Here is a 25527-nt window from a genome sequence, read left to right as displayed (position 1 = left end):
TAACAGATGTTGGTTGTCCATGTTATTGTGAGCAGAAGGAGAACGAGAGTGCGTGAATTGGGATGTGATATTCGATTTGTAAAATCGGGAGCGCTTCTTGGATCTACTATAACGACACCAACATAAAAGAAACAGAATCGATAATACACATCCAACAGTACCCACAGCACTAATAATTGTAACCACATCTTTCGTTTCTATTGGGTTTTGGGCCTTGACGGTTTGAAGTGCAAAAATGCCAAAAACATAGACACGCCACATGATCTGAAAGAGAGAAGAGGAACTCATCTTACAGGCAGTCGAAATTAACGAAATGCAAATTGAATTTCAGTATTTTTTTTTTTTTTTTTTTTTGTATTGCATTCATAGATTCTCTCCCTAAGATTTTCCTGTAATCGTTTCGAGGAAAAGAGCGTGGTTAATTATAGCAGGGAAGAATGCATTGACCTGATTGAGGTCAAGCTGTGGAATGTCCGTGCAGGGTTGCTACCTCGCTGAGCCAGCATGCACTGATGCATGCCATTGCGTATGCATGGTAGGCTGCGTGAGCACAACCGTACAAGGGTAGGAAACCCTTGGAGGAAATTTGTCTAAGCCACCAAACGCGTGGATGGGGTATTCCATTTGATATAGTTGTAGAGTGATGGAGGCTGCATCCGTCAGGCTTGGGGTTTTTTTTGGCTGCATGGTAAGTACCAAGGTGTTTAATTTTTTTTTTTATTATTTTTGTTTTTTTTATAATGTACGCGGCGGGATTTGGAGTCATTACACATATATTCATTCGGGTTATTATTTTTCTAGATGTTTATATATAAGAGAGTGTGTTTCATGAGAAACGTGGGAACAAATGCATCCATTGGGGTAAAAGGCACGTAAGTTCATTGCCAAAGGAATGAGCTTACATGGTGCTGTATGAGACTTTCTCATGTTGTTTTTGTGTTTGTGTGGATGTACTGTTTGGCAAGAAAGAAGAAATGGGTGGGTGTTCAGGCAGTACAATCATAAGTCCTCATAATTCATTTCGGGGAGCCATATCACAGATATAACGTTACTTAGTCCGCGATAAATACGTTATATAATTTAGGTTGTTATGATAATTACCATTATATCACTTATTTGCTTTTATTTACCTCAGTAATATCGTGGTTATTGAATACCTGAGTACCATATCCACAAAACCTGACGTGGGAAACAGAGGTTAAAGTTATCTTACGAGAACACATAGATGACACAGATGTTATCCTTAGCTATCTCGTTTATTATAAGATTTTTATTTACACAGATGTGGGTTTGACTCTTACAAAGCTATTCTAATCCCGATAAACTTAACGGAATCAATCATTGAGTCACCCACTTGAAAATGTGTTGTTTGCATTGTCTCAATCTATTGAAATTATTCGACAATAATGCAGTTATCAGATAAACTCTATTAGTACATTGCGAGTAGATCGACAGTAAATAGCATTACATGATAAAATTTGTTTTGAATATTCTCTTAACATCTATCGCTTTGTCATTTGTCTTAATCCTAGTATATCTTAACTTAAGGTTCCGAGGACAAGGAAGATCGCATTTGCCTGACCATACTCATGTGTCAAATTAAGAAAAACCATAAAATATACAACTTACATGTTCTGGATTCCCAATACAGTAGTCCGCCAAGTATTGTCCAAAACGAGACAAAGTTAACGAGACGAGACTTCTCGCGATATCGGATACGAGCCAAGACCGACCGAGACTCGATCCTCACTACGACCGAGAGAAGACAAGATCCCCTGGTCTAAAAACCAAGAGTTTTTATATTCGCCTCATCTGTTATTTTCACTCTCAAGTCCTTCCGGATCAGTCTATTCTAGACTATGAAATAATAGTTTCTATGACGTATGCGTGACTTTCACACTTTCACTGAAGAAAATTGTTTTTGCTTATATAAGTGTTTTCATTTCCTGGTGTCCTTCGTACATGTTTTTAGAAATACCATTTATATCTTATTTACACATTTTTGGTATCTCTACGGCGACACTGTTTTAATGATGAAATGTCTGATCTCTTAAATTAAAAAATTCGATCAAAGTTGATATTTTCGTGATACTTTTTATAACAAGCACGGCTTTTAGTTTCATGAACTAAAAGATTACCTTACCTTACCAACTGGCGCTACAGCTCTTTGTGAGCCTTGGCCTCCCTAACAATGTGCCTCCATGCTTTTCTATCCTTGGCGATCTCCCACCATCTCTTCACTTTTAATCGTTTTAGGTCTTCCGTTACGTCGTCTATCCACCTTGTCATTGGTCTTCCTTTCCTTCTTACAGAATATATTTGCTCCTTCATTATTTTCCTTTGTATTCTCGATTCTGGCATTCTCTGTACGTGGCCTAGCCATCTTATTCGCTGAGATTTAATAAACTTTACAATATTTTCATTTTTTAATATACTGTTTACTTCTTCATTGCTCCTTATTCTCCATATATCGTCTTCTTTGACTGGGCCGTATATCTTGCGTATTATTCTTCTTTCGAATCTTCGTAGAGCTTCTTCTTCTGCTTTGTTCATGACAAATATTTCTGCTCCGTACGTTATGATTGGCTTGATTAATGTTTTGTAGATAGTAACCTTGGTTTTCCTGTTTATGAGTTTGCTTCTGATTAGTTGCATATTTGCGTAGTAAGCCTTGTTTCCCATGTGTATCCTTTCTCTTATCGTTCCTTCCTTTTTGTTTTGTTCGTTGATTGAAATGCCTAAATATTTAAACGAGCTCACTCTTCCGAATTCTTTCCCATGTATAACTGCTTTTCTTTTTAAATTTCTCTGGTTTCCTAGTGACAATCATGTATTTTGTTTTGTTGACGTTTGTTTCTAATCCAAGTTTATTTGCTTCTTCTTCTAATCTTTGATATGTTTCCGTCAGATCTTTTTCTGTTTTAGCCACTATTACAATATCATCTGCGTATGCGCATATCTGGGTGCTTTTGGTGAAAATTGAGCCTCTTTTGTCTACTTCCTGTACAGCTGCGTGCAGTGCTATAATAAAGAGCGTGGTGGATAGCCCGTCTCCTTGCTTCACTCCTTTGTAATACTGAAATTCTCGACTTACAGCATTTCCTATTCTTACTTAGCGCTTGTTTGGCGCATTATCATTTGTGTTAAATTAATCAGCTTATTGGGAATACCCATTTGCTGCATCACCTTAATGATTTGGTTTCTATTTACACTGTCAAAGGCTCTGCGATAGTCAACAAATAGAATTATAAGGTCAAGTCCGTATTCGTAATGTTTTCCTACAATTTGCTGTAGAACGAATAGCTGATCAGTTATGCCTCTTCCAGGTCTAAATCCACACTGATATTCCCCGATTATTGTTTCTGTGTACTTTTTCATTCTTTTGTTAATAACCTTCGTTAATATTTTGTACACCGTGCTCAGTAACATTATTGGCCTGTAGTTGCTGCATTCTGTGCGGTCTCCTTTCTTGTATATTGGGCAGATAATTCCTCCTTGCCAATCCTTGGGCGTTCGTTCTTCTTCCCAGATGCGCTTAAGGAGTTCATGAATTTCCCTCTTCATTGTAACGCCTGCCGCCTTTATTAATTCTATTGTTATCTTATCTTCGCCTGGGGCCTTATTGTTCTTCATTTGGTTTAAGATTGTTTCCACTTCTTCATATGTTTGCAGCGGTTGTGAGTTCCAGCTCTTGCGTCTCTTCCTTTCCTAATTGTTCCTGGTAATATTCAGCCCACCTTTCTAGTATGCTGTGTATATCTCCTAATATTTCCCCATTTTTGTCTTTGTAGCCAATTTCTTTGGGTTCATAGCCTTTATTTATCTTTTTGATGGCTGCGTACATTTTACTTGTCTCATTCTTTTGTTTGCTCAGATTATTTATCTCCATTATCTGCTCCATAATCATCTCCTTCTTTTTCCTGCATGTGTTGTTGGCTATTCTTCTCTTCTCTTTATAATTATCAATGTTTCCTCTTGTTTCCTTTTGTAGCATTTTCATCCTTGCCTCATTTTTCTCTTTTATCGCTCCCTCACACTCTTCATCGAACCATCTGTTTCTCTTTATAGTCTGTATCTGTTTCCCTATTATTTCTTTAGCTGATTTTTTTTAGAGTTTCTTTAATTTTTCCCAAATGTGTATGTATTGTTTCTCTTTCCGTTTCCGTCCATCCTTCTATTTCTTGCTTTATACTTTCTTGATATCGTTGTCTATTTTCTGTTTTTTCCAATTCTTTTGTGTTCCACTTTGTTCTACCAAGTCTGTTTCCCGTGTGTGTTTTCCTTATCTTTTCTCGTAGCTTTACTTTCAATAGAAAGTGATCGGAATCACAGTTTGGTCCTCTGGAGCGTTTGGCGTCTATTATTGCTGATGCGTGCCTTTGACAGATCATTGCATGGTCAATTTGGCTGACTGAGTTCCCACTTGGATTCTTCCAGGTTCCTAGATGTATACGTTTATGTGGAAAGCATGTACTTTTTATTATAAATTTCCGTCTGATTGCCAGCTAGCATAACAAATCACCATTACTGTTACTTTCTTCGTGTATTGTATGTTTTCCACTTACTCCTTTTATGCTATCGTTCTCACCTATCTGGGCATTGAAATCTCCCATGATTATCTGTATGTCGTATTGGGTGTTCTGTCCAGAGTTCTTCTAACTTGTAGAATTTGTCCTTTTCACAGTCTTCCTTCTCTTCTGTCGGGGCATGAACTGTTAAAATGGTTATGTTTCTCCATTTACCTTTTAATCTGAGTGAACTGATTCTTTCGTTAATTGTTTATATTGTAGGACGCTTCCTCTCACTTCTTTTGAAACGATGAATCCTGTTCTGTATTGGCCAGTTCTTTGCTCCGTTCCACAGTAGAACATTGTGAAGTCTTTATCCTCCATTTTTCCTGTGCTTTGCCATCTTATTTCTTGTAAGGCCGCCACTTGTATTCCATACTTCAGTATTTCCTGCGCTACTTCATGTATCTTGCCTGGTCCTAACATACTTTTCACATTCCAGGTTGCCAGAATCATGTCCTTATTCCGTTTCGCCGATCCATTTCCTATTGTCCCATCCTTCCGAGGCACACTTTCGGGTTTCTGAACGGTTGTTGTTTTCCGGTGTGAGGTTGTTAGCCTTACGCCCAACCCCCAACCTGGAGGACCGGGTGATTTTTTGTCAGAGTTGTCTTCCCTTAGCCTTTATGGATCCCTCCACGAACTGCAAGGCAGCAGTGCTGGTTTTGGTCCACCCCGGTTGACTCCGGTGCCTACTATATCTAGTAGACATTCCCCTATCCGCCACCTGGGGAGGCGCCTGGTAGGGGTCCAGCAACCCCTTGCCCGTTGGGCCCAGGAACTAAAAGATTAAAGATACAAAATAACTTTCTGTTTTTACTCGGGAAACCAATTCGCTAAGCTTGGAGCCTATACAAATGACTGCCTTTTATATACAAAATGAAAAATACAGCTTACTGTAAGAATAGTGATTGTCCACCCATGTTGTCCAGCAATCGTTGGATTAAGACTTGAATAAGTACAAGGTGAGTTACTGGTTGAATCCTGGGTGATGACTGGATCTCTCCCTTACTTTTTTATATGTTATAATTTTCGTCATTCAAACCCTGAAGTTCTCCATAACAGCTTTGTTTGTCCTCCTAATTACTCTTCACGCTACGTGACTGCCGGAGAATCTCATTAGTCCACGATAAGTGTTTCTGTTTATCAAAATTCCTTTTTCACTTAATTATTATCTTATAATATATTTTTTTTACATATAATTGCTAGTTCTAACAGTGGAAAACAATGTTAATTATTTGACTAAGAATAAAACTTTTTGATATATATTTTTTACAATATGATGAAAAAACTTTTTTTTTTTAAAAAAAAAAAAACTCAAGCCTTATAATTTCATTACAATGGATACACCATCGCGAATTTTGTTGGAGTTTCATCGCAGCAATCAGGAGCCTACTTCATGGGACTACTTTCAATGTTACCCCACAGTGTTAACCCCAATGTAAACTCATCAAACTCGGGAGATTATTGTATACTAGGAACAGTGTGAAAGACTTTTGCAACTTTCTTGTTAGACAAACTAAATGAAAATTTATGTATTATTGGTTATTTTGACAACTAAAGACAATTAAAACATAACTTTTCATAAGCTTATCTGTACTCTTACTGTGACAATCTTACATGTTTTATTGGATTTTCAGTTCTTTAAAAGTAAGAAGAATTACAGATAAAACTTTAGAATTCATCACAATTGAAGAAAGAAACAAACACACAATTTAATTAGGATGTTCACAGGCACATTCACAGCTACGCACATGATACTGTTGTATCACGGTAAAACGTGATAATGAGGGGAGCTAGCAGTAAAATAATATACCTGTTTATTACCTCGGTAGTATATTAATAAATATTTATAATTTTATTAGTTGTCACTTAATCTAATGCAGGAGAACAGGAGTTAAAAGAGACCTTGATTAAACGCAATGACTACTCGGTAATTAACCCAGGCTATCTCATTTTTATTGTATTAGATATTAATGGTACAATGTGGATGAGCACTTTACAGGGCTATTCTAAATCCAATACAATTATCTATGAATAAATGGGTCATCCACAGCGAGAATATGACACTCGTGTATCAGAGAGCTCAAATACAGTACGTAAAATTGATAAATAATAATCGTTACATTGAGACGTAATACCTTGGCAAATTACAGTTGTACATTGTGATTCATAAGCTACGTGCTTATAAACAAACATTAAAGATGACTTATGAGAATAGTTTCTCTTCCAAGCAACTCTTAATGTTAATTGTTCCGGGTTTATCAAAACCTACGGTTACGAGGATATGATTAACATGACCTGCCCTGCCATAATTATGCATAAAAGTAGAAGAAACTATGCAATATACAACTTATATTTTCTAGTCCATCGATTACAGTCAGCATCGGCGACAACTATAATCGCGATACTACGGTGGTCAATAGCAATTGCACCACCTGCCCGAGAGTTCCCGACTTAACAATATGTGCAAGACGAGTCGAGTCGAAAATTGAACCGACTGAATACGACTGAAAGACTGCATACCCTGGTTTGAAACCAGTATTTTTTATACACGCCTCATTTGTTATTTTCCTTTCTCTTGTCCTTCAGAACCAGCGCATTCTAGATGAAATAATAGTTTTAGTGGCGTTTGCTGGAAAATACTTGCTTTCACATTTCCCCACAAAACATATTTGTCAAAATGTTTTTGTTATGTAATTGTTTTTAGTTCCTGATATCCTTCTCCAAGTGTGACAATAGTAGAATAACAACTTACTTATCTTAGCTTGGTATTTCTCAAAGTAACTGCACTTTCATGCTCTAAAAATAAGATTGAAGTCCATTATCGAATTTATAAAAAAAATTCGATCAAGTCTTTTACGTTTCCGTAATAGTTGTTTGGATTTTATCCGCTTGGATTTTGTCCGCCTTGCCAGAACTTAGCTTGGATTTGTCCGCGTCCCCGGGAATTTCCCCCTAAGTTTGAGAAACATATTTTAATCGACTACTAATATACTAATAATAAAAAAAAAAAACGGGCAACTCTTATGTAGATGGGCGTCTTGCTCCCTGCAAACAAACTCAAATGACGCTCCTGGTCCGGTCCCTTCTACATCCAGACTTTTCTGTAAATTTTGCACCTTACTATAACAGTCTTACATGTTTTATTGGGTTTTCCGTATTTAGCATATAAGACAATAAATTGGAGAATTACAAATAGCACTTTAGATGCATAACAATTGAAGATTAGTATCATGGGTAAATGATGGGTAAATTGATAATTAAGCCTTAACACTAGGGTTATTATGATAGCCAGTACCAATTTGACCATATCTATCACATACCGTGTTTATCTCAGTCATATAGTGGTTATTTATTACATGAATATTAATACTCACTCAACCTGACGTAGGAGAATGGGGTTGTAGCTATTTATGAGAAACACAGTGACTACACAGTAATCTACCTTTGCTATCTCATTTTATTATGTAATCTTATCTACACAAGGTGTGGGTGTGACTCTTACAGGGCTATTCTAGAACCGATAAAGATAACGGATTAATATATGAGTCACCCACGTGTAAATCGATTATTTGCATTATCTCAATCATTAGTGCTGTTCTAAGTTTGATAATGATTAATAAAAATGGTAATTCAACATTCTTGAGTATCGGTAGTCAGTATTCTACTAAAGTCAATTTAAAAATAATGGTTCTTATCTCTTCTCTGTGGAAGTAAGTAAAAGAACCTGGAGGAATACTAAGTAAGGAAACTTTATTAACACTGAGAGAGAGTATATGAAAATGCAAAAACACAATAAAATTACATTGAAATAAAGAAAATTTCATAAACACAAAATATTATACACGAGAGACCTAACTTGGCTCAGATTCTTCTCTAACTAAGATTGTACAAAGAGAGAAAAGGTCTTACATGAATGTTAGGTGGAATCCTCTCACCCACATGGCTGAATAACTTTTCCTTCGTCTTTGGCTGCTTCCGTCCCCTTTTGCCAGCCTGGATTCTCCTTATATCCCCCACTTTATCATGGTTTTCACAATTAAGAGGCCTTGTTCTTTTGTTTATCTTGTCCCTTAGGCCAAGTTATTTGAACAAAACATTTTAATAGTTCATCTTCTTAAAATTCATTTAACCACAGCTTATCTTATCCATTTGTTTTTTTCTTTAAATCTGTTTCCCAACACATTCCCCCACTGAAATAGTACAGGATTCAAATAACACCGTTTAGTGTGTGTCTGTCTTATCCATATTTTTTTTTCTTTAAATCTGTTTTGCACTGAGAAACCAATTAGCCTTAACCAAGAAATAGAGAAAAAATTAAAAAAAAGAATCTGGTATAAAATATGTAAAATCTAGCCAAAAAAGAATCTGAGCATTAGCATATCGCCAGGGGAGCCATGATTAATAAAAATGGTAATTCAACATTCTTGAGTATCGGTAGTCAGTATTCTACTAAAGTCAATTTAAAAATAATGGTTCTTATCTCTTCTCTGTGGAAGTAAGTAAAAGAACCTGGAGGAATACTAAGTAAGCAAACTTTATTAACACTGAGAGAGAGTATATGAAAATGCAAAAACACAATAAAATTACATTGATATAAAGAAAATTTCGTAAACACAAAATATTATATACGAGAAACCTAACTTGGCTCAAATTCTTCTCTAACTAAGATTTTACAAAGAGAGAAAAGGTCTTACATGAATGTTAGGTGAAATCCTCACCCACATGGCTGAATAACTTTTCCTTCGTCTTTGGCTGCTTCCGTCCCCTTTTGCCAGCCTGGATTCTCCTTATATCCCCCACTTTATCATGGTTTTCACAATTAAGAGGCCTTGTTCTTTTGTTTATCTTGTCCCTTAGGCCAAGTTATTTGAACAAAACATTTTAATAGTTCATCTTCTTAAAATTCATTTAACCACAGCTTATCTTATCCATTTGTTTTTTTTTTTTTTCTTTAAATCTGTTTCCCAACACAATAATAACAATGGTGATTATTCCTCAACAATACAGGAATTGATAAACAGTACTAAAACATTATACAAGCTAATTGAGAATTGCAATGAACAAATTAAGAACGTATAGCATTACTTAAGAATACTACTATTATTATTACTATCCGGTTTTATCATAACCTACGGTTACGAGGACTGAGCGAATTGCATTGCTTGACCATACTGATGTGCAAAATTAAAGAAAACCATAACATCCACAACTTACATGTTCTGGTCCATCAATTCAGTTTGACTTAACCAAGAGGCGTTAAGACAAGACGAGACTATCGCGTATACTCGAGACGAGACTATCGCGTATACTCGAGACGAGACTAAACGCGATTGCAGATGCGAGCCAAGACTGACCGAGACTCGATCCAAGACTGAACCCCCTGGTTTAGAAACCAGGAGTTTTTATATTTGCCTCATTTGTTATTTTTCTTTCTCATGTCCTTCCGGGCCAGTACATTCTAGACTATGAAATAATAGTTTTATGACGTATGCATGGAAAACACAGCTTTCACACTTTCACTGAAAAAATTGTTTTGTTATATAAGTGTTTTTAAGTTTCCTGGTATCCTTCTACCTGTTTTTAACCAAGCCAATAATAACTTATTTTTCACACTTTGGTATTTTTCAAGGTGACACTCACTTTTAATAATAAAATGTATAATCTTCGAAATTATAAAAAATTCGATCAATCTCGATGTTCTCGTGATATTAGAGTGCACCTGTGATTCTTTCCCTTGGATTTTGTCGATCTTGTCAGAATTTTGCTTGGATTTTGTACTGCACTCGGTGAAGTCTTGCTCTGTTTGATTGTTTATGTTCTTAGTAACATTCTTCCTTGACATTAATCTTGCTGAATAAATAACTTCAACTTCCCATGCTGTGTAGACCAATCACAACCCGGCTTTTGTATCTAAGAACATTTTCGTTTTAATAATAATTTTGTTAAATGAATTATCCACTTAAAAAATTCCCTTATCATATTAAATTTCCCTCAAAATTGTAAGGCGAAACAGGAAAAGGTTAAACAGGAATTCCTGTTACGCCTTAAATCAAAGTTTAATCTTGTCATGTTGATAAAGATGCCAGGGGGCAGAAAAAGCCGGAAAAATTGTGTAAGGCGAAACAAGAAGATACCACCGAAACACATTGTATCAAAACGTAACATGTTTTGAAGTACGTTGCAAATATATATATATATATATATATATATATATATATATATAAAATATGTATTAATTAATTAAATTTTCATTTCCCGTGGCCCTGCTGCCAGCCAATTTTCACCGCTAGACACAATCTTAAAACCGCCAAATTTAGCGCGATACCGCTGCCGTTGGCAGCTCTGCATGGTAGACACCTGAAAGATGTAAATAAATGCTTGTTTGTGATTAGCCAAAACTGGAAAAGATAAACAAATCCTTATCCCTGATTGATCGAACGCCTGTCCATAATATTTAAAAGGAACTTCCAGAAATACTTATATGTTTTTTATCTTTTGTTTTCTCTTTTTCCAATAACTATTTGCAAAATATTAACACTACTCCTTCTTTTGTGGTGTCATCTGCAAGCAGGAAGTTTGTCTCGTCATCTATCTTCAGAATGTCATCTGGTAGAATTACTTCCTCCATTGGGTGGATTTGGTAGCATTTGGATTTTTTCTCTCCTTTTCCTCTGCAACGCCTTTCTTATGGCTTGAAAATTGGGCAGCTCCGCTGTGAACCCTTCTCTGTATATTTTACTGATTTTAGTATCTTCAGTCCTAGCATGCTTTTTCATGTTAAATCACTTCTTTTAAAATATTAAAAAATGCAACTGCATGACATTAAATAAAACTGAATTCTTTAGAGTGCAATTGAAGGCAACCTAAATTTCTTGGTGTTGTTAAATCTCTGGGCTCGAAATGAAAACGTGAAGCCCCATTTAAACTACAATTTATTATAACTGAATTTACAAGAATATGAAAATAAATCTTTAAAACTGAAATGTACAGTGGGTCGCTTGTCACAGGAGACTTATACCCACAATGATGACTGACTTTTTTCCATGCATGCCAGATGGCCGATTTTTACTGAAGCTCCTCCCAAAAGTGGAGGAGGGATACCATAGGAAAAGAGAGGGTACTTACAAGGTAAGCGTTCCAAACTCCATTGCAGTTACTAGGCGACTGAAAATACGGTTTAACCCTCAAAAAATTCCTACAAAAGATTTCTCAACGATTTTCTGTAGTATCAAATGTGTTGAATAACATATTAAAAGTTTACCAAAATTTGACCACCGGAAAGACCCAATTTTCAATATGGCGTCCAAAATGGTTGTTAACTCTTTTACAATCTTAGACTTTCATTCAAGTAGCTACTGGGTCATCACTATTTATCCTAGGATTATGGTTCGTGCATCATTCTCTTCGGAATAAAACAAGCTTTCGAGTGGTGCCATTCAAATGTGTGCATGACCTACGTGGAAAGGGAAATTGAGAATAATTTGAGAAATTTCCCTCTTAAAAATCCCTTTTCTAAAGTTTTGCGCCCTCTGAAGCGGCCCCGGGTAAGAATACACAACCCAAACCTTCCTAGAGAAGTACTATGAGATATAGGCTATGTACGTGCCAAATTACATTGTGAAATCTTTAGTAGTTACGACAGAATAAAAAAAAATTACCAATATCCTACTCTTTGAATGTATCTAACCAAATATATAAGTAGACAATAAATAGGACAGAACATAAAAGTTTTTAACACAGTACTATTAATCCGGGTAATATCATTCGTAACTCATTATTTTTAGAATGAAGCAAGCTTTCCTATGGTATCATCTCCATGCGTCCATGATACACGTGAAAAGGGAAGTTGTGGATAATTCGAAAAAAAATCCCCTAAAAATTCCCTTTTCAGAAGTTCTGCGTCTTCTGTAGCGGCCCCAGATAAAAGTACACTACCTTAATGTTTCTAGAAAATTACTATGATGAATAGACTATATGTGTGAGAAATTAAATTCTGAAGTCTTCAATAGTTACGAGAAAACAAAGCATTTGCCAATATCCTACTCTATGAATATACCTAACCGAACCTATAAGTAGGCAATAAATAGCACATCCTACAGTTTTCATCATACAAAAGTTATTCTAGTGTCTACTCATAATTTTATGGACTTAACACACATCTGCTACACCGAAATTCTAAACAGTACTTTCTTTATTCTTATTTTAGCAAAAATTAACAGAATTTTTCTTTAACATATTTACAAACAATCATTGTAAGATTTTTTCTTCCCATACTATTTTATTCAAAATATTTTGTTTCCTCAGTTTTCATTCTAATATTTTTGAAGTGTATTTTTTATAGTCTTAAAATACATTTGTTACATCTAAATGATAAAGAATAGTTTCTTTGTCCTTAGTTTGCACAAAATTAATATACGTTTTATTAAACATTAACGTATTTACGAATAGTCCTTGTTACATTCTTCATCCCAAACAGATTCATTGAAAATATTTTCACAGTTTTCTGTTTGGCAAGGTCTGCAAACAGATGTGCATGGTAGTCCATATCTCTTGCAACTGCACCGTTTTATTAGACAGGCAGTTAACAATTACAGTGAAGCATATGAAGAAGACTTTCTGGTGCAACAGATGTATCTGTCATAACAGGTATATACTGATTGTGCCATAGTTTCCACCTCCAACCAGCTGCATTCATATCACTGTCATTTCTGATCCAAACCTTGATTTGGTAATAAACTTTAAAGCTGTGGTATTTTGTAGAGGACTCAGTAGAAGGAAGGCACTCTGGAGTGATGAGTGACATGAAAGAAACAGTTTTTCTTTTACTGAAGAGTTGGTAGCGCAAAGACGTCAGTACTTCTGTGTATAAACAAGATAGCCATTACCTTTACCCCTAACGATGCTACAACAGATTTTGTTTGATGTGGCAGCAGGAACACATTTTCACAGTTCTGATTTTTTTTTTTACTGCTTATGAATCTTTGGAATACTGACTTCTTGCCTACACCAAATATGTGCGAAGTTGAATCACATCCTTTTTAAGCATAATGAACAACAGTTGCGAATATACATTACCACCCAGAACACGTTTCATTTCATTGGTGTCATATATCTTATGAAGTGTAGACTTGTCCGAACGAAAATATAGGCCTTTATTATCAAACTGAGCACAATAAAGAAGGAGGATGAGTAAATCTGTATCCTCCGCAATCAATGTTGTTGAATGTTGCTCTGATGACTTGACAGATGCTTTGACGATGTCTACGTCTGCATCTCCTGATGCATTGATAACACTGCAGCCACTTTTCTGCAGTTCTTCTGCCACCATGTGAGAAATTCCTGTTTGTTGCTAGTTGTGGCAGGAAAATCATCTTTCCCCCCCTAGAAACTCTGTTGCTTCATTGAAGCTGATAGTGAAATGGATGATTTGGCCTCCTCGATGATGTGTATTATCCTTGATGGAAGGACCAGCTTCGTAAAAGTCAAAAATAACATTTGCTTTACCATTATGTTTTATGGTAAATTCTACGTATGAACGTGCAATGCCACCATAACTCTTGCTCTTTATCCAAGGAAGCAGATGAAAAAGTGAACTACCATCTAACACATAATGTTCAGTTGCTGAAACCGAATCCATAATAGCTTGTTTAGATTGCTTACTAATATACACCTCAATCGTATGAGCCAGTTGAGCTTTGTCACTTTTACGAAATTTATTTGGCGTCAAACATGGCTACTGCAAATGGACTGAGCTCATAGCTCAATACACGTTCTAAAGAAAGTTCTCAAGTTTTTGACAACAAAAAATCGTTGATAGAGAAGAGCAGGATCAATGGTTCTCTCTTTGTCAATTTTAATGCTGGACTCGTTGGCAAGGGTTTTTGCTTGCTCTTTTCTTTTAAATGATACATTAAAATTGGTTCTCCAATTATGTTTTGTACAATATTTTTCCTGATCATCTGTGAATTATGCACATTGACATCCTCTTTGGCAATTACACCCGTAACAATATTTCTCAAAGAAGAGTCTGGTGAGAATGGCATAAAGGTTACAAGTTTTTCTTTAATCTTCTCCAAGTCTCAGTGATCTCTTTTCATCCTTGACAATGTTGTTTCTTGATGCTGATGACTGGTTGTGTATGTAAAACCATTGAATTCCTGCATGGCATCGTGATATTGAGATGATATAGGTGTGGACATTGTCCACAAAGTACGCATTTCTTCAGTCATGCCACTTCCGTAGATCAACCTGCCACTGCTCTTTAAGGATCTCATTAATGTCTGCTCGATTACTAGATCTGGACTAAGGCCTGCCCAGAACTGGTTACTGCGGCGAATCACATGGAATCCCTTGGCAAATGAGGTATATATATCAGGATGCGGCTCTGCAGTTGACTCATTTCTTGCACATAGATATATGCAGGTTTTAGGTAGTTATAGTGTCCAGCAGCAGCAAATATTGGCAGACAGTCTAACACCGCTTGCAGGTGCATCGTCCAGGACCCTGTGCGATCTGCTTTGACGAGTGATCGGGCAAACTGCAACATTTTCTGATAGTTTGCCCAAAGTAAACTTGTTTCTGACCTGTGGCCAAATTCTTTCTTTCTTGTGTCAATAATTTTCTTTATTTCGATCAGCGTATACGACTTTATGTCACTTTCGATTGTAATCTGTTTCAATATCAATGATGAATATAGCGTTTCTGCTTCATTCACTAGTGATAAATTGTGCGCTGTTTTTTTTTTTTCTAGATCTGAGACAATTAGAAAGTTGAGACATCTGTCTAACAAGAGATGTCCACGTAAAGCCCTCTGTACTGGTTTCCCGGTCATCATACTTTATATTTTACCTACAAAATACCATTTAACAATCTTTACAGGAAATCAGGTATGAAAGAAAGGGTTCATCGTCATTATTTTCTAGATAAGATCGAACTTTGAAAAATGCTTGCTCTTAATCTTTGTTTTTGGGTCGGCCAGATCTGCTGCGTTTCGCCTCTTAGTATTTATGGAACTGTAGCAGTATGCAAAGCTCAGAACGAAAATTACTGCTACAAGAGTGATGGTAAACACAGCCAGCGGTGTGCAGGTAATGTCCATAATATTCTATTCTTCCTTTCAGATACTCACCCGTTCATCTAAACGACTATTACAACACTCAATAATACTGTTCACAATTACTTCTGTTTTCACATAACTAATACCAGCACTTCCTGGTGTGACTGTAATACCGCAGAAGAGACAATTTATTTGGCTGTTAGAAGGACCTTAAGATATCCTAGCACTTTTCTTTGGTGGTTTAAGTCTTTTTTGTTGTTTACTTTTAATGTCTTTTGTGTTGCTGTAGCGTTGCTTGCATTTTGAGTGTATTTTTTCTCCTGTTGAAATTAACAACTTATCTCTTCTTTCTGAACCTGCTTTGCTGACTCCTTCAGCTCCCTTCTGACGAAGTCATACAATGTGTGAGCCACAACTTAAGTTTTCATGGCCAATAGGACAGATTTCTCGGGTTGCAAGGTTAACATTCATACTGAAGATTGAAAGGAACAAAATAAAACATTATTGCATTGTCATACTATGTCAATTAACCCAGTAAAGTAATAACAAATAACATAGTAAAATAATGAGATATCGGAATGAAATTTAGCACACACATAGCATATATCGCATAGTAATTTTCTAGAAACATTAAGGTAGTGTAATCTTATCCAGGGGCGCTTCAAAGGGCGTAAAACTTTAGAAAAGGGAATTTTAGGGGGAATTTTTCCGAATTATCCACAATTTCCCTTTCCATGTGCATCATGGACGCATGAGAATGATACCATAGAAAAGCTTGCTTCATTCTAAAAATAATAAGTCGCGAATGATAATACCCAGATTAATAGTACTGTGTTACAAACTTTTATGTTCTGTCCTATTTATTGTCTATTTATATATTTGGTTAGATATATTCACAGAGTAGGATATTGGTAAATATTTTATTCTGTCGTAACTACTAAAGATTTCACAATGTAATTTGGCACGCACATAGTCTATATCTCATAGTACTTCTCTAGGAAGGTTTGGGCCATGTATTCTTACCTGGAGCCGCTTCAGAGGGCGCAAAACTTTAGAAAAGGGATTTTTAAGAGGGAAATTTCTCAAATTATTCTCAATTTCCCTTTCCACTTAGGCCATGCACACATTTGGATGGCACCACTTGAAAGCTTGTTTCATTTTGAAGAGAATGATGTACAAACCATAATCCTAAGATAAATAGTGATGATTCAGTAGCTACTTGAATGAAAGCCTAAAATTGTAAAAGAGTTAACAACTATTTTGGACGCCATCTTGAAAATTGGGCCTTTCCCGCGATCAAATTTTGGTAAACTTTTAATATGTTATTCAGCACATTTGATACTACAAAAAACCGTTGAGAAACCTTTTGTAGGAATTTTTTGAGGGTTAGGTAGGTTTTTTTCATATCTGCAGCCGCCTATACTGGTGATTCGATCCAAAGCGTATGTTTCGTTGATGTGAATTGTCCTCTCTCATGTCTCTTGCCCGTGCTTTTTTTTTTATATCCTTCAATTTCGTGACGTATCACGCAGAAAAATCAAAAAAATTGTTTTTTTAATAAGTGTGCTGCTATTTTTCTTTTTTTTTCCTTTTTTTTTGGGGGGGGGGGAGTCCATACGTCCGTCACCAGATATGTTGTTTTTTTAACTTTTCTTGCAAACAGTAGATCAGATCACAGATGCACATATCGAGGTCAGTTAGGTGTTATAGCTTGTTGTGGGAAAGTTTTATTTTTCAGTTCACACAACCTTGGCCTCATGTTCTTATTTTTGGATGCTTTGACTATTCTCTCACCTTCCGCGTACGAAATATTCACAATGAAAAGTATTATTTTAATTGGCCATTCTGTTCTATGTTAATAAACAGTGGGCCGCTTGCACTACTTTATGCACTACTAAATGATAATTCACTTACTATATGATACTTTTACTTCAAAGCTGCATCATCGGGTTTACATGTGTTTAAATAGTGTGATTGTTAGGATTTAAAATTTTGAATTATTCACGGGAGCTAAGTACTCGAAAGAAAAGTATCTCTGCTTGTCATATATTGAATTATATGTAAGGTAAAGTTAAATCAAAAGACTAACATCCCTTTTTTTTTCCTACAAAATGCAAGGCTTTATTTACATAAAATTAAAGACAAAAATATAAAATGAAACAACTTTCTACCATTACGCGGGAAACCAATACGTGAAACTTGGAACTCTTAAGGTGACGGTATTTAATATACAAAGATGAAAAATACAACTTAGAGTAAAATGAATACCGGTTGTCCAGTTTTAGGTTGTCCACCCATGTCCAAATTTGAATTAGGAATCTGAATTTTGGATTATGCCTGGTCTCTCCCGTACGTTTTTATATCTGATGATTTACATCGTTCTGACCCTGAGGTTCTCTATAATAGCTTTGTTTTTCTTTTCTTTTTCTCCTAACGGCTTTCAACGATACGTGATTGCCTGATAACCTCATTAGCTAACGACAAATTAACACTGTTTGTCTAAAATTCTTTTTTGTTCTATCTAGATTTTCATTACCTATTTAACGAAGTGTTTTTATATATTTTTTATACAATTGCTATTCCTAAAAAAACACAGAAATAATATTGATTATTTAAATAACTTTAACATTGGAATAAAACTTTCTAATATGATTTTTTTAAAACTCAGTTCTTTAAATTTCATTACACAAGCATGTTCACGTATGTTAATCTTTCCTTGTTGTTCGTGGTCAGCTGTTTCGTCCCTCCTTAATCTTGTTTCTTGTTTTTCTTCATTTTTATTTGGTAACTATTTCTTAAGTTGGAAAGAATAAAGTTATAGTAAAGAGGAGACGAGTTCCAAGGTAGCATAGTGTCCCAATGTAGTTTTTAACAATAAACTTACTTTTATATATAAAAAAAAAGGAAGAAACAGAGTTCTGAATAAATAGTCCATGTTAGTTGAACCTGTCCAGTGTCCATTAGTACTCTTCTCTATTTTGTAGCCGAAGGTACTTTGAAGACTGATTTGCTGGTGAATTTAGGCATAGATGATCTGGACAGCAGAGTGGTTCTTATAAATGCATCTCGTGATTCAGCTCCACAAACTTTTCCTGAGGCTTCCGTGACGAGCTTTACACAGCGTTCGACAGCCTGCGTGTGAACTGGGAATTGCTTGAAAGTAATATTCCAGTCAGGGATTGAATTACTGCCGATGTGCAATTTGATCTCGTCGTCACTGATTTCTGCCAACAATGAAGGAGAAAATAATTCACAGTCCATCCAGTTGATAATTTCTGAGTATTTTTGCGCATTAAAGTTGATTTTTGGTGGCATGAATATTCTCCTTCTTGCATCTCTCTGCCTTCTCTTCAGAATTCTTCGCAGTCCGAGCTCTCTTACGTGTTTCTTGTCATCTTGAGTCATGGCTAACAGTAAGTGTTCTGGGTGGGCGAAAAAAACATTCCGTTCGATTACAGGGTTGACAATATCAAGCAAAGGCTTTGGCAAATACCTGGTAGAATGTACTGCTTGGTAAACAAGTTTTGGGCCGTCTGTAAAGTGTTTACTTGTTTTGATAGTAAACCACATTGGCATGTATGATTTTAATATAAACAAAACTAGTTCTTGAAGTTCAGATGAGGGGCTTTCTTCACTAATGTACAATCTGAGAGTTCTGTTTGCTTTTGTCAACACCTCGAATGTGATAAGTGCCCAGGATCTCGTAGAGCCAAATCTTCATTACAGGTTGCTGATTTTATTGCCTTTGATATATGAAGTAGGTATTGCTGATCTTTGCTAAGCACGTTTCTATCTCTGGGATCTGACAATCAATACTCTGGAAGTTTTTGGCAGCCTACGAACTTTTCACCGATTGGCCCTTTAGAACAACTAGGCCCATCCAGGTGCTCAAACATGTGGCGGAATGGTAACTCATTAATATGAAGTAGGCAAATTGCCCATTGTACAGGTTTCCTCAAATGAAGTTCAACTCGGCGAACCAGATCAGTTTTCCAACCTGTATTCACAGCAGTACCATCACATCCGATGACAATTAGATTTTCAAGAGAAATACCACGCTCAGACAGGTAAGAAAGTACAGACTTGACAATATCTTCAGAGCTTTCAGAATTTGGAGTAACGTGGCCAACGTACAGTGAGCCGGGTTCTTGAATCAGCGAGTAATGCTCTTCCTTAATAATTCTACGAAACCTTTTTGAATGAGCTTAATAAATATTTAAGCTTTTTAAATATAGAGCAAGTCAAAAAGTACCATGCACGTTGTTACTGTTATCACCCATCATGTCACAGGACTATCTTTTTTAGGTACGGTTTTTCTATAGCATTGGGATTATTGCGCAATGGGAAGTTGTTAATTTATTCGCATCGTAATAAATCACAATGTTCTTATGTTCAAAAATAAAAATACTGTAAGTATTATGTTTGAAAACAGTATATTAAAGATATTTTTAAAAAACTCGTAAAAATGTAACATTTTCAATATTTTGACAAATTTTAGGCCTTATGCGCGGCCGGAAGATATCAGCTGATCTAAACCAAATTAAAATACAATGTTTTTAGGCTCTATTTGAAGACGTTAAAAACTATTACATTACGAAAACATTTAATTCAAAAATTTAAAAAATAATCGCAAAAATGATTTTTTAAAAACATTTTGTCAAACTTTAGGGTCTATTCGCGATCGGAAGATGTCAACCGATTTTGATATTTTTTTTTTCTTTTTCTTTGTCTATATTAACAAATAAAAGGGGTGTTTTATCACCTTGATGTAAATGCATGCATAGCAAAATAAGATATACCTATAATGAAATAAGTACCCTGTTCATTCATTCCCTCAATATGAGTGAGCTAATCATACTTACGATAGTATAGTGGCTTTGGTAGTTATAATATGTAAATAATACCTCAATATTGCCATGTCACTACCATGTCACGGGAAAGAACGGGGATTTTCATTATTACTACTGGTAAATAGATCAATAATGACACTAGGAATCTAGTCTATCATTTTATTTACAGTAATCTGAATGAATCATAAAGATGAGCTTAGTTGGCCCTCACAACTAAATTAATCATTACATAAAAGCACGACTCGAATGTCGGCACAATATCTTGAACCAACAAGCTCATGAAACATGTACAATTATTTGCAATGAAATGCTATAAATTACTCCTGTCCATTATCTTGATCAATAACATGAATTCAAACCATTAAATCAAATAGTTTTGGACATAAGCGTATTTAAAACCTGAATCAATTTCATATGCAAATTCAGATAATAGTACAATGTCAAATTACAAGTCCTGGCACATAGACCTAAAGTGCTTGAGGAATATGATTCGGATATATGCTACCTCTCGTGGTAATCTTATGCATCTTAAGAAACAAATAAAGAATAATTCCAACTTACATGTTTCCAAGTATAACATCCAACAATGGTATGGAGAGACGGACAAAGTCTACGCGAGTACTGAGTACGGATAACGCGTCTAGTATAGTTTCATCCGAGAATGATCAACTGACCCCTAGTAAATTTTTACTAGTGTTTTTATACACAATTTGTTATTCTCTTCTATCTTCCTGTTCTCTATTTCTGGTCTTTCTTAACCACAAAAATTGTTATTTCTCTGTGACGTCAATCAGAAAGTCCTTGACTATCTCGTCACAGGTCTACTTTTCTATGGTCAGAAATAGTTGTTGTTTTCCCTTTCACTGCACTTTGTTTGTTCGAATAAGAGGATTATTTCCGTGAATCAACTTTCTAGGTATATTTTAAATCAATTGTTTTAATAAACAATAAAAAAAATCATCCTAGTCTCTATTCACGTCACACTCCTCCACTTAAAAACATACTGCTGAGTGATCCTGAAATGGACACCAATAATTAAATGCAGGCTAGTCTTTTCGGAACACCCTGTATATTCAAACACTGGTAAACACTTGTAATAAACACAGGTCAAGGGAAGCACAAAAGTCAATCAGGAAGTCCTTGACTATCTCGTCACAGGTGTACTTTTCTATGGTCAGAAATAGTTGTTGTTTTCCCTTAAAAAATGCTAAAGCAAGATATATCAGGGCTTTAAAATAAAAATGAGTGGCCCCATTTAAAAATGCAATTTATTATTATTGATTTGTACAGAAGAAAATAAAATGTTTAAATTGTATGTATAGAAGAAAATAAAATCTTTAAATTTGCAAGTATAGCATAGTGGGTTGCGTGCCACTCAGGAGACTTACACCCACAATGATAAATGACTCGTTGCATGCCAGATGGCAGAGTTTTTGCTGAATCTCCTCTTCAAAGTGGAAAGGGATATTGTAGTAAAGAAAGGATACTTACAAGGTACAAGTCCCAAGCTCCGTGGCTGCTTCTTGAAGTTCTGACCCAAACTGTATGGAACGAAGGATGGATCAATTTTTCTTCCCTTCTGCCTCTTGCCCGTGCTTTTTTATATTATTGAATCTCGTGACGTATGATGGTGAAAAATCCAAAATTGTTTTCAGTAAGTATTTTTGTTCTTATTTTTCTCTAGGAAAGTCCATCACGTCACGAGATGTTTGTTTTGGAAAAAGCAACGGGCCAAGAAGCTTATGTAAAGGTCACCTGGCTGTTGTTGTCTTCGATGAGAAAGTTTGTTTTCCTATTTACACAACCTTGACCAAGTTGTCACTCTCTAATTACTGTGTACGAAAATGTACACTAAAATATAATTTCAATTAAAAAAAAAAAAAAAAAAAAAACTTATGCATTTCCAGGTGCCGAGTATTATATGACAGTTCGAATAAGAGGATTATTTCCGTGAATCAACTTTCTAGGTATATTTTAAATCAATTGTTTTAATAAACAATAAAAAAAAAATTCATCCTAGTCTCTATTCACGTTACAATATAATTCGCAACTTTTCCGTGCTATTACAACTTCGAAATAAAAAAAAATGAGTTTTTTCGGCCCACCCTAATAACTATACCTTGCCTAACATAAAAATTAAATTTGCAATTTTTACAAACTTGCAGAAAGAGGCGTTTCCGTGTTGAATTCTTTCGGTAATCGGTGATTATTACCAAAATGCACTAATTGTAAGATACTATTATGTTGCAACAAAAATTATTTGACAATAGAATCATGATATTTGCAATAGGAGAAATTCTAAAAAGTACATGGAAAAATCTTGCCTGCTATTTCTATGGGAAGAATTGTGGCTTTCGTAAGGTTAATCGGGGTTTATGATATCTCGTATATGTTTAAATAATGTGGTAGTTAGGGATCACTTGCCTGTTAGATATCAATTAACAGATTAATAATTTCCTTTTTCAACAAGCAAGACTTTCTTTTACATGAATTAAAGACTAAAAATACAAATTCAGATTATGCTCTCTTGCAGGAGACCAATTCGTTCAGCTTGGAGCCTTATATAAATGACAGCGAGTTGGTACAAATGAAAAATACAACTTACGTTATGAATGCTGATATTCCACCCATGTTACGCAGATTATGGTTGTTGCTGAGAGATGTCCCTTGGACCTCTCCCTTACCTTTTTATATTGTATAAATTTCGTCAGCCAGACCCTGAGGTTCTCCATAACAGCCTTGTTTGTTCTCCTAATTACTTCTTGCGCTACGTGACTGCCGGAGAACCTCATTAGTCCACGATAAGTGTGAGTGTTTTTTCAAAATTCTTTTGTAATTTAACTTAAATACACATACATTTTTTATCACTAGAAAACAATGTTAAAAAATCTTTTTTGATATATTTCTCTTTGAAAACTGTTGAGCTAACTTTTTTTTTTTTTTTTTTTTCACTCATGTCAGAGTTTCATTACAGTCCCCCACTGATGAGGAACTGTTCCTGAACATCACCGTAGTGTGTGTCACTCCTTTCCTTTTCTTTTTTTTTTACTCATGTCATCACTTATAGTTCTGTCCACACTAGGTTTATAGACACTGACACTTGAGAACTAGTAGTCTATTGGTATGCACACACATAGACATAAAAAAAAAAAAAAAAAAAGTTCACATCTGCCAATGTTCATGGATCCTGAACACATTGAATCTGTGGTGTGGGTTGAGGTGAGTCCTTGTTGGCGACCGTTATGCTTTGATGAGCCGCAGGGCAATTGGGTTTCATTCATGGCCGCTGCTCATGGCTTCTGTTCTTTAAGTCTTTTTGGCAACACTGCCGAAGATACACACAAAATTGGTGTTGTAGTTGTGGCAGTGAATGACAAGTAATGTTGCGACGTAGAGTCCATACTGTGTGTGTGTGGGGGGGGGGAGGTTATGTCGCAAACTTGATTGAGACTGAAACTCAGGCATGGGAGAGTTCCCGTGGATTCAAACGGACTAGAAGCGCATGCAGCGTAGACCACTCTGGTTCCTCCAAGGTTGAACACGGGCATGGTTTGCTGCTTGTGGCTCCAATAGGGCTGACGTACCCAGGCAAGGGAGATTTCCTTGTGGCTCCAATTGGGCTGGTGAACACAGGCATGGTTTCATGGTGTACTGCTGGTGGCTCCAGTAGGGCTGACGAACCCAGGCATGGGAGATGTTCTTGTGGCTCCAATTGGATGACTGGAACTTCGGCGTTGGAGGTTCCTGGTTCCGTGCTGTGCCTTGCTTGTTGAAGGGTGGCAAAGGGATGTCGGGATACGGTAGAGGTGAAAAGGGATTGTTGTACTTTTCATATTATTCTTTATACCAGATTGTATATATTGTAAATAATTATCACTTTTGAGGTTCAGTAGTGTTATAGTGAGTATTTCAGTGCAAAAGATGGAATATGTAGTTTGTCTTGATTTTTTTAATATTATTTTATTGTTTCATTATTTATGTTTTTTTTTTCAATAGAAAAAAGGGCATTCTAAGACGGGTCCTCCTCTGAAAATGTTAATTGGAAGGAAAATAGTAAAAAGGGAATACTCAAGATGCGCGTTGTAATTTTGTTAGAGATGAGCTTACGAGCAAATATTAAGTTTAGACCGTTTCTTTTCTTTCTTTCTTTTTTGCTAAGTGCGATATGAAGGATGTGCGATTGGAACGCGAGACTCTGTTTGTGGGTAGTGGGATACTGTGAAATTTTGGATTGTAGGTGGGAGGTGTCGTAATGCAATGGGGGTATGTGTTTGTATGCGAAGGTAGGTTTTGTACGCTAGGTAACGTTTGCAACAGAATATTCCTAGAGTGATAAGCAATAACAGTGTTAGAGGTGTGACTGTCAGGAGTGTGATATCAAAGAATGAAAGGGCTAAAGTGGGGGTAGGGAACAGAAGTAAGAAGACAAATCGCATTCTAAAAATAATCAAAGGGAAAAAAACTTAATGTAATTGTGTCAAGGGAATGGCTTCAGGATTCGAACTGGGTACCGAAAGTTGGAAGGATTTAGAACGTCTGTAGAGGATAACAAGAAATACCGAGTTGGTAATCGTTATGAGAAATTGTAATGACGTCATTGAAGTACTTACAGGTATTGAGTATTCAAGCGGTATCCAACTGCTCCAAGGTAAGGTTGTATCGTTGATGGTAATTAGTGAAATTTCGGATATGCTAGAACTGTAACTCAAGGGGATATTGGAGAAATCGGATTTAAAAGCGAATAATCGATCATGAGGCAATTGAAAGAGAGAATCATTTATGTGTAAAGCATGTGTTAATACTAAATGACGTGGTAAAATTTGATCATTGTGGCATAAGTGCGGCTGAAAAATAAGAGTTTGTTCTTCCGTGACTAACTTGTGTTCACAGGGTAAAGTCACTTAAATGGTGCGCGTGTGTGGAACATGGAGTTCCGTCTTATGTCCCTATGGTGATAAGGTAAATAAAGGAAGGGGAGCATTAGTGAGAACAAATTCGGTATTGCTTAGTGGCGTGATGGTGAACGAGTGATTTGTGGTGCATAAAA

General features: G+C 35.9%; 1 protein-coding gene across 1 annotated transcript in view; it reads left to right on the top strand.

Annotated features, from left to right (window-relative positions):
- Positions 1-532: 532 nt before the first annotated feature.
- LOC145673209 (uncharacterized) overlaps positions 533-25527 on the top strand; it is a 176030-nt gene continuing 151035 nt past the window's right edge. The window contains exon 1 of the mRNA XM_081742693.1: positions 533-688. Within this exon, the coding sequence (XP_081598819.1) occupies positions 644-688 (45 nt within the window). The 5' untranslated portion in view covers positions 533-643. The remainder of the gene's footprint in view (positions 689-25527) is intronic.

The sequence above is a fragment of the Thermobia domestica genome, chromosome 16 (genome assembly GCF_964235325.1).
Source record: "Thermobia domestica chromosome 16, izTheDome1.hap1.1, whole genome shotgun sequence".
NCBI classification, from domain to species: domain Eukaryota; kingdom Metazoa; phylum Arthropoda; class Insecta; order Zygentoma; family Lepismatidae; genus Thermobia; species Thermobia domestica.
Note: the sequence above shows the minus strand (reverse complement) of the source record. Positions and strands in the feature narration are given on the sequence as shown.